We start from the raw sequence: 13055 nt of genomic DNA, 5'->3' as shown, positions 1-13055 counted from the left end.
AGGATTGTGGGTGTGGGGGCCCAATGTGACGCCGTGAGAGGATTCGGAGTCAGTGAGTGGAACTGGGCTCCAGAAGAGGGACAGAGCCAGTATCCCAAAGATTCTCCTTCGGGTTTACGAGTGCCGCGCTCTTCCTCCTTGCCTTTCCGACCCCTCTCTTCAAGCTTCTTTGTTCCTCCTCCAGGTCGTGTTGAGGGACTTCAGCCCCAAAGCGGCTCTCTGAGGTTTGGGAGCTGGGAAGGAAGTCCTCGTTCCCTGGTGTTCCCGGCGTTACCGGGTGGGTAGGAGGGGCAGGTGGGCACCGGAGATGAGGGCGCGCGACCGAGGTGAGGTCAGGTCGCCTTCCTGTCTCCGAATATCTGGCGGAGGTCAAGTGCTTTCGTTCTGAACATCTATACGCTTTACCTCTGATAGTTGAATGAAATGTTTACCCAACAAGGCTGTTCTGAGGGACAGATGTTAATGGTGCGTCATAACCAAACCTTGCTTTTGAAAAACAAAGCACTGCTGCTTTGTATTTGTTAACTAGAGAGAGGCTTTACCTGGGTCACGAAGGGTGGTCGTATACAAAGGGGGAACTTTGTGAGCTAAACCTGAATTCATTTTGTTCAGTACAGCCTGGTCGAAGTAAAGGCTGTTCCAAACAAAACGAAGTCAGGATTAATGGAGAGAATGGGACCAAAATGTGAAGAAACAATAAGACCGACTGAGACTTAAGGATATTTTAATCATATTAGCTTTTACTCGTAACACATACAAATATAAAGTAGAAATATGGGATATTTAAGTGAGGGCAGTTGGCTAGTAATCATTTGCCTCCCTCCATAAAGACCTGGAATTCTGCTTGGTTTTGCCTTAAGTTTTATTTCTTCAAATGCTGTTCTCAAAAGAAGATATTATGATAATTTTTCTTTTCTGCATGTGACTCAAGATTCATTTGGGAAATGAAATTAGACCTCTTTTATTTTGCTTAATGTAGCTTAGAATATAGTATTGTGAATTAGTATTTTCTCCAAGTATCTTACTTAATTTTATTACTAACCTTTCATTATGATTTTATTTTTTAGTATTTGATTTCTTCAGGCATTTGTCCAGTTACACATTTAAAAATGGCATCCAAACAAGAAATCATGAGTGACCAACGGTTCAGGCGTGTTGCAAAGGACCCAAGATTTTGGGAAATGCCAGAAAAGGATCGAAAAGTCAAAATTGACAAGAGATTTCGAGCAATGTTTCATGACAAAAAGTTCAAATTGAATTATGCTGTGGATAAAAGAGGACGTCCTATCAACCACAGCACTACAGAGGACTTGAAACGTTTTTACGACCTTTCAGATTCTGATTCGGATCTCTCTGATGAGGATAATAAAACACTGAGTCAAAAGAAAATGAGGAAGAAAAAACCCCAGACTATAAATGAAGTAGAGTCAAGAAATCTTGTTGAAGATAAAAAGAAAAAAAACAAAACAATTTGTCAAAAAGGTTCTAGAAATAAGAATGATTTAGATAACTCTGAGAGAACTCAGAAAATGAAAACTTCATGCAAATCTAAGAAGATAGACTCAGTAAGTCCTGAGAAAGATAGCAAAGAATTTACACAAAAAAGTACAAAAGGGGAAAAAAACACAGTCCAGCATAGCACAGACTCGTTTCCCAAAGGACAACTAAGAACGGTAGACTCAGGCACCTCTGAGATTGTTCAGTCTCCCAAGGTCAAGTATTCTGAGACAAGAAGAAGAAAAATGCAATCAGGTTGGTTGGAAAGAACTAAGGAATCTTTGGTATTATATTATTTATTCTTATACTGGTCTTTTAAAAAGGAAACATGTATAATTATTTTCATATTATAGGAGTGGTCAGATACTTATTTGGAAGTATAAAGCTATGAAAGATAATACACCATAAGATAATTTTTGATTTGATGCCGTAATGGCTAGAAGAGAGACAAATAAAAGTATGAGTCTTGAAAGAGGCTAAACCAGTGATTTGATTTGTAGTGGGCATGAGTGACTGCTGTGTTCTCTAGGTAAAGTGTCACATGATCTCATGACGGGGTGAGACGAGATGTATCTGAAGAAAGAGAAATGAGTTGGGTACTCAGGTATTGCTTCATTTATTCAACTACTTTTAGTAACAAATATGTGGCAGATAGAACATTAAGACATGATTCCTCCCATTTTAGGGCTACTGCTAGTTTAAGTGATGCCTGTGCAAAAATTAGAAAAACATACGCCCTTCTGGACCCACAGAGCTTCCAGAGCTCACAGCTCTGTGAGCTGTGTCCTCTAGTGAGGACAGTACCTTTGAGGGAGGCACAGGTTCTTTTTCCCGAAAAGACAGACACGCTGTTCCTGCAGGGTGTGTGGCTTGGTGATTGGAGTTTGGCTTTGATTGCAGCCCTTCTTGACCCTTTGCAAATCAGCTTTTGCAAATAACTGCTTGCAACATTGTGCAGTAGCCCTGATCTGAAGCAGTACTGTCCAATAGAAGTGTAATTTTGAATTTTCTATCGGACACATTAAAAAGTAAGAAACCGATGATTAATAGATATATGAATACACTCTATTTAACCTAATATGTCAAAAACTATTTCAATACATAATATAAAAATAGGATATTTTACATTCTGTTTTCTTACTATATCTAGTTGGACGAGCTGTTTTTCAGGTGCTCAGTTACCATATGTGGTTGCTGGCTACCATATTGGATAGTGCAGATATAAAGTGGAAGAAATCAGAACCATAATACATAATAGAGTAATTTTAAGTAGCATAGAAGAAAAGGCCTCTGAGAATTTGGAGGAAGAGGTTACTCAAGATACAGTAATCAGTAAAATTTATTGGTGAAGTGCTATTTTGGTTGGAGTTTAGAAGAATTAAGTTTGGAATCCAGAGTATCCTACATGGAAAGAACTTTTTGAGCAGATGTTTGGTTGGGCTTGTTCAGGAGAGATCAGTATTCCTGTTTGATTAGATAATAAGATGTCTGAAGGGGTGAGTGAATAATAAAGCTAGAAATGATTATTTGATACTAAGTAAGAAATGTCTAAATTCTAGTTCATGTTTACAAGTTTTCTAAGCTAATTAGAATTGTCCTGTCTGGCAGCAGGAAATTTTGAATATTGGTGTTGCTGATCATTGGTGTTGTAATTGAAAACTGGTGATGTTCAGATAAGCCAGACAAAGGGTGGTTATGGTTACAGTACCCTAGCAGGGTAGCCATCAAGAAAAAGACAGAAAAAAAAAACAGAAAAAAAAAAAAAAAGAAAAAGAGAAATGTCTTGACAGGCCATGGTCACATTGGGAAGGTAGGAAGTATCAGGCAATGGACAGAATTCTAAATAACAGGGACTAAGGGGTCAGGAGTGAGATCTCATTCCATTTGTAGAGGAACCAGGCAGCAAACTGAGGTATAGGGAGAAGGGATGCAAGTCTGGTTACTGAAAATGGAAAATAAAATCAGATTGGGAACAGTAGCAAGGTTGGCCTGATGCTGTGTTTGTGAGCTAAGTTAGTCTAGCTTCCTTTAAATTTCAGTAGATTTAGAGTACTGGGTTAATATAATATGTCCAGTAATCCTTTGGATTTATTTTATGTTATCTTAAGTTTCTCAATAACCATGAGAAATTACTTAGGAAACAAGGTTAAAGTGATTTATGTAAGGCTACACAGACCTGTAACCCAAGTCTTTGAGTCTTTGTGCCCCACCTTGTTGCTTGCTGTAATTTTCATTGGTTCCTCAATCCAGGAAAAGCATTATCTATAAGTAGAGATTAAGTGACTCCACATATCACAATCTTTTGCTCATTATTATTCATCACTTACCATTCCAGCAACTACTGTGCCCAAGGGGCTTTTTAAGTGCTGTGAGGTAAAGGTGATGTGAGGAGCTACAGTTTGATACTACATGTCATTTTAAAATGTTGCCCAGCACTTGTGTGCTTAAGAATTTAAGTACGTTATTAGATGTGTGCAAAGAACGTGGACTGTAGCCCTGTTTTGAAATTTTAAAAATGGTAACATAAGTCATTAGTGAAAGAAAGGGAAAGTGAGAGTCTCTCAGTCCTGACTCTTTGTGACCTTATGGACTGTATAATTCTCCAGGCCAGAATACTGGAATGGGTAGCCTTTCCTTTCATGGGATCTTCCCAACCCAGGTCTCCCGCACTGCAGGCAGTTTCTTTACCAGCTGAGCCACAAGGGAAGCCCAAGAATACTAGAGTGGGTAGCTTATCCCTTCTCCAGTGGATCTTCCCAAACCAGGAATCAAATTGGGGTCTCCTGCATTGCAGGTGGATTCTTTACCAACTGAGCTGTCAAGGAATCCTTTAAATGAGTTACGATACATCCAAATATGTCTGTGACACATGAAGTTTTAAAAATAGGTTACAAAATTGAGTAGATGGTATGACCAGCTACTTAAAAACAAATTAGTGGGTGTATCATTGGAAACAAATTCAGAGTTACATACCAAAATAACCACCCAGTTACTTCTAAATGAAAAGTTACTAGTCATCTTTATTTTCTTCATCAAACCATATTTTTTTGTTTTTCTTTTGCAATGAGCAGTCATTACTTTTGTAATCAGAGGAAAAATAATAAAGCATTTTTTAAAAATAGGTAAGTAAGTAGTAGTATTTGCAGTCACTACCAGAGCATTGCCATCTAGAAACAGAGGCAGTTATTTTTGTATTCCCTCATTGTTTACTTATTTATTAGGTTATTTTTGTTCTTTGTATTCCCTCATTATTTAAAATAAGGTTTTGTACACAGTGGGCTTTGAACAAATATTTAGTGAATGAATAAATGTTACGAGTATACTTGATGTTGTCAAAAATATTAAAATACTAGATTGTTTAATTTGTTCAGTTTGTTATACAACCCCAAATGTGATATGTGTACCACTGTTAAATGTGAGACGATGTCTTCTTATCAGGTGATATTTAAACTATTTTTATATTAATAGTTATGTGGTTCAACATATTAGGGGAAAAAAGTAACCACCACATCACAGATATATGAAATCTGTGACTTCAGGGATATTGTTTAGAACAAGCTAATATTTTTAATTAAAAAAACATTCAACTTGATGAAAAATGTCAGTGATAGGCAAAAATCATGAAAATTGTATGATAATAACTGATGCTTAAGAAATACTGCAATACTAGATAGGAATGTGTCCCCAAGGTGTTATTTTAAGCAAGTTGTTTAAAAATGAATTCTGATGTTTATCTCATACTAATTTACCTTCATAATTGTGGTAGTTTTCTGATCCCATTTATAGAACTTAGGTTAATGCCCTTTTTAAGCTTTTTTTTAGTTATCTTTTATTACTCCCCACTCTTGTGATACTAAAATAAAGCTTAGTTCCTACTCTTCCTCCTAACAAAACTTCATTTGGTTAGGCATGAATTTTGTTGAATTTATATTTTCCTTTAGTCTGCTTCATGGAAATTATATTTTTACTGGATTTGAGGTCAAAATAACTTGGATTTAATTTAATTCAGTGTTTACATTTTCTTAATTTCTCCTTTGACCTTTTTGCAGTGGTTCCATTCATAATGGCAAGAGACAGTGATGGTCATGAAGACTCAACAGGTGGTAAAATGTTTGACAAAGATGCTCTGGAGGAAGATTCAGAAAGTGCTAGTGAAACAGGAAGTGATGAAGAATCTGAAGATGAAATTACAGGCATTTGTAGGGCTGCTGCTGCTGATCTTCATGATGAAGAAGAAGAAGAAGAAGATGATGATGATGGAATTGAAAATGATGAGGAAGACGAGGATAGTGAGGATAATGATGAAAGTGACAGTGGCCCTGATCTTGCAAGGGGCAAAGGAAATATAGAAACCAGTTCTGAAGATGAAGACGATATGGCAGATTTACTTCCAGAGGAATCTGGTTTTGAGCATGCTTGGAGAGAATTAGATAAAGATGCTCCTCGGGCTGATGAGGTAAACTTTTGAATAAATAAGATTATTTTGTCAAGAGTACAAGTAGCTGTTATGGATGGTAGGATTAATGTCATTAAATTGATAAGGTAAAGCTTTATTGGTAAATAATACTCTTGATGGTGATTCTAGTTAAAACTTCTTGATACAGAATATACCTATATAAAGTTAATATCTGTTCCAGCAGTTAGGGGTAAATTTCTATATAAATAATTAGAAGTTGTGAAATTTTTAGAAAATGGTTGTTTTAACTAGAAGTGTGTATCAGTTCCTACTGTACCTGTTAGAAATGCTATAGATTAATATATATTAAAGTTTCCTACTCACTTATGGGTGGCAAAATAGCTTAACAAACTTGGTAGTTAAAGAATCAACCCATCCTCATGTTCTGATTCAAAAACTAAGAACCAAATAAGAGAAAGTGCTTTTCTGTTTACAGTTTTACTGTTGTGTGGCTCATCAGAAGTTTCCTTTTACATACTGAAATCACTTAGATAATCTTAGTGATTATCTTAGAAAATCACTTAGAGAAGAAATCACTTAGATAAATACTGTATTAATGATTTCAGGATTGGGGGGAGAAGGCATTATATTTACTATATTAATTTTGCAAGCATTGGGAATGATCTAGATTATGTAATAAGTAATTTTTGTCATTTTTTAGATTACGTGTCGATTAGCAGTTTGCAACATGGATTGGGATAGATTGAAGGCAAAAGATTTGCTGGCTTTGTTCAATTCATTTAAACCTAAAGGAGGTGTTATATTTTCTGTAAAGGTGAGAATTTATTTCATTTTGAAGTAAGTATTTCTAAGCATTCTAAGTTAAATCCCTTTTTTTAATAGTCATAGTTTTCCTTTTAAGGAAAATAGTTAATCTGAAAGTTGTTCCAATACAGTTAGACAGAAAACTGATGAAACAAGTGTGAAGGTGAGAAAGGAACAGGTAAAATTATTGATCGGTTATATGATTGCATTTAATTATGAAAACCAAAATAATCAGTTGAAAAGCTTATTATAATAAAGCTCAGTAAAGGGACAGGGTATAAGATAAATATTTTTTAAAAATGCTTCATTACTAACATTAACAAGTAAAAGTCTATTTTTACTACCAGCAGAAATATATAAAAATCTTACAGATTACCTTATAAACACGACCTATATGAAGTAAGCTATAACACTTGATAAATAATTGAAAAATTTTGAGATACCGTATTTCTGGAAAGCCCACATAGTGATTAAGACTCTAGACTTTGCAGTGTGACAGACCTGTATTCAAATCTTGATTCTGACACATGCTATATGATTTTGTGCATTTTATTGATTATTTCTCAAATGTGTTTTCTCCTCTAAGGAGATACAACAGTAGTATTTCTTAAGGTAGTGGTAAGGATTCAATGAAAAGGAGATCATATGAGGTATTTACGACAGTGCCTGAAGCAACTCTAAATTACCGTTGTTCAGTTTAAATATTTAAGATATCAGTTCTATAGTTTTAGTATAGTTTCAGTCAAAATCTCAATGCAAATGAAAGTTAAGAAAAAGGTTGCCATTGGTCATCTAAGAGAATAAACAAGTGAGAATGACTCATAAGTCTTTGAGAAATCATACCAGTGTGAAAGGATGTACCCTACCAGTTATCACATCACAACATTTTATACCATTATAAACTTGCAGAAGTTTACAGGTTTGGGTAGAAGCATGGGGACAACTAAGCCTTCCCTCATAGCTCAGTTGGTAAAGAACCTGCCTGCAATCCAGGAGACCTCAGTTCGATTCCTGGGTCGGGAAGATCCCCTGGAGAAGGGATAGGCTACCCACTCTGGTATTCTTGGGCTTCCCTTGTGGCTTAGCTCGTAAAGAATCCACCTGCAATGTGGGACACCTGGGTTCGATCCCTGGGTTGGGAAAATCCTCTGGAGAAGGGAAAGAGTACCCACTCCAGTGTTCGGGCCTGGAGAAGTATAGTCCATGGGGTTGCAAAGAGTCGGACACAACTGAGCGACTTTCACTTTCACCTTTGCCAAATGATATCCAGATGAAGTAAGGAAAAAACTAAAAATCAACGTATAGGCAGAATTGAAATAGAATGGTGTTTTTGTTAATATGTTTTAGGAGATGGGTAGTAGGAATCACTGGACTTATAAAGAGGAAAAACCACAAAGAATCAACATATGTGACTGCATATATGCTAAAAACTTCTACATTGAAAGCTGTTATGGTTTAAATCTGTTGCTCTGCATCATCCTATCTTACATGCATTGTGGATTAATTATTTTTAAAACTTGGGTTCCCTAGTTGATAAGTTACATATTTCAAACAACTAAAAAAAGCATACATTAGTTAATAAATGAATATTAAACCTGGTGGTGACAAAACACTGAAGGTTAATATGATTATATTTCCTGACTCTCAAAAGTAGCCGGGATTAAAAAAATACCAAAGATTTAATTCAAATTATTTATCCAGTCATTTTTCACACACGGGAGCATGTATGTGGGTGCCATTCTTGCTGTTTGCATTCTGTCCAGTTGTTTAGAGTTCCTGACCTTCAAAGGTCTGTATATTTTGAGAAAAGGGAATTATAAATTACTTTGATCTTATATTTTTGTGTTTAGATATATCCTTCGGAGTTTGGAAAGGAGAGGATGAAGGAAGAGCATGTTCAAGGACCAGTGGAGTTATTAAGCATTCCTGAGGATGCTCCTGAAAAGGACTGGTATTAAACACTCTGGGAAAAAAAACTAAACTTCATATGAGTTTGTATCACTAATTCAGAATTCTGGTCACTTTCATAGTTGGAACTAAAGTTTATATTTGTGCCATTCATGGTTAAAACAGGTTGCAAAGAATGTTAAAGTCTGCCAGAAGTGGCACACTATTCCAAACACATTTTCTGTATATATTTATATTTCTGTATTCATGAAAGTAATTATTGCAGTTTTGAAAAACACTTCATGGTTAAACCTGAATCAGTAAGTTTTGTTTTTTTTCTTAGATGTTGATTTCTATGTAAAGGGCATTGAAACTATTTACCTCCAAGTTATATAGTTTTTCTTAGTTAAATAGAAAAATACAAGAATGCAAGAATAATAGAGAAAGTTCTTAATCATCATAATGTAGAGAAATAAACTTTTAAGTAGTTTTGAGTCCACTAGGTGGAGCTATATGTGCATGTAATAAAAATTGGTGGCAAATTTTTATTTGCCTGATGAAGACCCTCAAAGAATATGCTGTAGTTAAGTAAGTTGAACTTAAATACCATTTAGTCTTGACAACACATGAATAAAGTTTTATAAGATCAGGTATTTGTTTATAATAAAAGCTAGTGTGCTTTTCTAGCATATGTTATACTACAGTGGTCCTCTTCAGTGGATTTACTTGAGAAAGCCATATATGGTAATAAAACAAACAAAAAATAATCTAGCAATTAAAATTAGAGGTAGCCACATGTAATTCTTGCTTCCGTTTTCTAAATACAAAATTCCAGTCAAAATCCCTAGTCTGTACCTTGTCAAAATAATAAATTGCGCTTAAGTATTTAATGTTAGGCAAGAAGGCGATTCATAAAGGAAGATGGATTATAATAAAAGCCAGTTTGTAATATGTTTTTCTTGGAATGGTTACATTTCTTTTTTACAAGGAGAGAGGTATTTGTGTTCCTGTTTAAGTAAGCCTAATGAGTTTTTCCCCCTTTTTAGGGCCTCTAGAGAAAAACTGAGAGATTATCAATTCAAACGACTGAAATACTATTATGCAGTAGTAGACTGTGATTCTCCTGAAACAGCCGCTAAAATTTATGAGGATTGTGATGGCCTGGAATTCGAAAGCAGTTGTTCGTTTGTAGATCTAAGGTAACTAGTGTGTGGTACCAGTGTAACCTTGTAGCACAGTGTGACTGTGAGAACTGAGATGTTAGAATTGGCAGTGCTCGCTGTTGTTCCATTTTCTAAGAGGACTTCTCGCTTTCAGCAGAGTGCTCTCATAGAACATCACTCTTAAGAAAACTGAAATGAGAAAATGCTAAGTATTAGAAGTCACCTCACATTTATGTCCTTTCAGGTATGTCAGATGTGTTTTTAGGATGGCGGGTTTTATGTAATATTTCTTGGCAACTGTCTTTTAGAACTAGGAACCAGAGTGAAATAACTTTATCAAAAGCATTGAGATGGAGGCAAGGGAATTTGCTAATAGACTAGTGTCTCTCGATCTGTGCTGTCTAGTACAGTAGCCAGTAATCCTGTCTGGCTTATTTACATTTAATTAAAAACTTAAAATTTTTAAATTCATTTGCTTAGTCACACTAAACACATTTCAAGTACTTAATGGCCACATGTTGGGCAGAACAGAAACAGAACTTTGATGACATCATCATAGAAAGTTCTGTTGGACAGTGCTGGTGAGTAGATGGTCCTGCTGGCCTTGTCTTCAGACTTGGGCATTATTTCCACCATGTGCTCAGGCTTCACTGACCCAAGCTGAAAACCTTAGGTGGTTGGGAATGTCTGTTCCAAGGAAACCAGGAAGCTAAACTTGTACCATTTTATCATTGGCCTAGTTCCTTGAACCCAGTAAACCATTCTACTGTGACACTGTCAGTAGAAATCATTTTTTTTTTAAGATTTTTAATTTTAAATTAAGTATCAGTATATTAAGGCTTCTCTGGTGGCTCAGACAGTAAAGAGTCTGCTTGCAGTGCAGGAGACCTGGTTCAATCCCTGCGTCAGGAAGGTCCCCTGGAGTAGGAAATGGCAACCCACTCCAGTATTCTTGCCTGGAGAGTTGCATGGACAGAAGATCCTGGCAGCTTACAGCCCGTGGGGTCACAAAGAGTTGGACACAACTAAGCAACTAATACGTAGACACATCAATATATTAAGAGCGTGCTTCACAATCATTGACTTTTTTTTTTTCTTTTTTGTTTTATCCTCTACCTCTTGAACCTCCCTCTTGCTAGAAATCACTTCTTGGTATCCAAGTTTGTTAGAGGCTTTCTTGTCAAGATGAAATATTTTAGGGGGAAAAAAATGCATCAGTTGATACTCACTGACTTTTATACATCAAAAGCATTCTGACTCATAGAAAAATACAAATAAAATTTTTTGAATTGATAGTTTGGGGTAAGATTTTAGCATGCTTAAGTATATAGCAAGAAGGGCCTATCTCATCAAACAAGCTGTTTCCTTCTCTTTTTAATAATTTCAAAAGGAGGTGCTTGTTTTAAATGTATTCATTATACTCACTAAACATTAGAATGTCAAACTGCCTGTCATGAGTTCATGTTTACATGTTCTTCTCAGGATCATTTTCTTTCTTTTCCTTTTTGGGACATTTCCATGCAGTGTTAGAATAACCTCTGGCAGTACCTAGAAAATAAGATCAATGACCATGGAAAAAACTTACATCCCCTGTTTTATTTTGTCATATATAACTTCATAAAAGAAAGTTGAGTTTTCTGCTGCTATCCTATTATCTAGGGAACTCTATTCATCAGCCTCAAAATCATGCCTATTGACAGCGTTTAAAATATTGATCTCAGATGTTTATGTTTCTTCTACTAATTCTGTGCATAAGTATATGTGGTGGAGGATATTCTGTAGACCTAATAAACCTTCATTTTTCATTCCTTCCCTCAAATATCATTTTTGGTGCAATATATAGCTCATGCTTTTTTGGGTGTGTGGAAATAAAATTTATAAAATGACAAAATCTAAATATAATAACCATGGATCATTTCTCTTTGCTTTTTTCCTCCCATTCATTAGCCTGATGGCTAAGAATTGTCACAGTTACAGTAACTAATTTACATTTAACTGCTATTATTTGTGACAAATTATAAGATAATATTAAGATTTTTAGTGTTGAAGAATCAGCCTTAAGCTTTTCATTATTTCAGTGATATCTTGTTCGTATGATACTTTATTTTCAGAGTACTTCCCCATTAATAATTCTGTCTGATCTTCAGAATATCATGAAGCAAGTCAGTGACTATGTTATCAGGAATCTAGGTCTTTTTGAAGCATGAGTCATGTGTGTTTACACCAGACTCATATTAACTGACTCTTAATGCAGGGTTTCTACCTACAGAGTTCACTTAGATTTAGTGGAATTACAGATTTATAGCTTATGAACTTCAGAAGTTTTGTGCCAAGATTATTTCTAACATTGTTTACTTCATCTGCATGTGTGTTCTGTAGAACCTCTATGTGGTATGTATGTATAAACCATATTTAATTAGAAGACAATCTCAACTCTGGTTGTTTATCACTGCAGCATATGTTTAAATGAATTCATTTTTTCCCTTTGTTTCTTAGGTTTATACCAGATGATATTACTTTTGATGATGAGCCCAAGGATGTAGCCTCAGAAGTGGATTTAACAGCATACAAACCAAAATATTTCACATCTGCTGCAATGGGAACATCAACGGTATTTCTTCACTTTAGAAAGTGTATAGCTGGACTCCGTTGCTTTAAGAAAAGACTGTTATTTACTTATAGCATCTTTAGAAATGCAAAGTATTCAAAGTTTTAATGCATAAGTACAAATAGAAATGAAACACAAGTGTATTTGCATTTTTATCTACCCCATCTATTTGAACCTGTTTCCAGATTTTTGTTATGCCTTTAAGCCTGAGTCAATTACCTGCAAATGTTTCTTTTCTCTCTTCTATCTTTCCTATACAGTCTTACTTAACCAGATTCTTTAATAAGTAATATGTCAGTTATTAGTATCCTACAGAGTAGGGGGAACGAGCTAACATTACTTCAAATCGTAGTTAGAAGCAGTGGAGATTTAAAATAGAACACATTTTTTTCTGCAGATATGACCCCAAATTGTAAAAACAATTGAAGTAGAACAATTCTGGACTACTCAATGTCACGTTAATGTTTAGTAACAAACAGCCAGAAGATTTTTTTTTTTTTTTTTGAAGATTTTTATTGAATTAGTTTGTTACTTAGCTGCCTCGCCGGTCTGCTCCCCTGCCCCATGACCTCTTACCCACAGCTGAGCCCTGCAGCAGCCACACGGGCCTCGCGTTGTCTCTCTTGTGCTCCTCTGAGGCCAGCCCGGGGGCAGAGAGCTGCTGTATCTGCCACCCTCA

At 35.6% G+C, this 13055-nt stretch overlaps 1 protein-coding gene across 1 annotated transcript in view; it reads left to right on the top strand.

Annotated features, from left to right (window-relative positions):
• The first annotated feature begins 28 nt into the window (after window positions 1-28).
• Window positions 29-13055, top strand: part of ESF1 (ESF1 nucleolar pre-rRNA processing protein homolog) — a 52417-nt gene continuing 39390 nt past the window's right edge. The window contains exons 1-7 of the mRNA XM_043883267.1: window positions 29-277; window positions 1068-1752; window positions 5547-5953; window positions 6615-6728; window positions 8569-8669; window positions 9652-9804; window positions 12265-12379. Of these exons, the coding sequence (XP_043739202.1) occupies window positions 1110-1752; window positions 5547-5953; window positions 6615-6728; window positions 8569-8669; window positions 9652-9804; window positions 12265-12379 (1533 nt within the window). The 5' untranslated portion in view covers window positions 29-277; window positions 1068-1109. The remainder of the gene's footprint in view (window positions 278-1067; window positions 1753-5546; window positions 5954-6614; window positions 6729-8568; window positions 8670-9651; window positions 9805-12264; window positions 12380-13055) is intronic.

Source organism: Cervus elaphus, chromosome 23, assembly GCF_910594005.1.
Source record: "Cervus elaphus chromosome 23, mCerEla1.1, whole genome shotgun sequence".
NCBI classification, from domain to species: domain Eukaryota; kingdom Metazoa; phylum Chordata; class Mammalia; order Artiodactyla; family Cervidae; genus Cervus; species Cervus elaphus.
The sequence above is the reverse complement of the archived record's forward strand: the minus strand, read 5'-3'. Positions and strand labels throughout refer to the sequence as shown.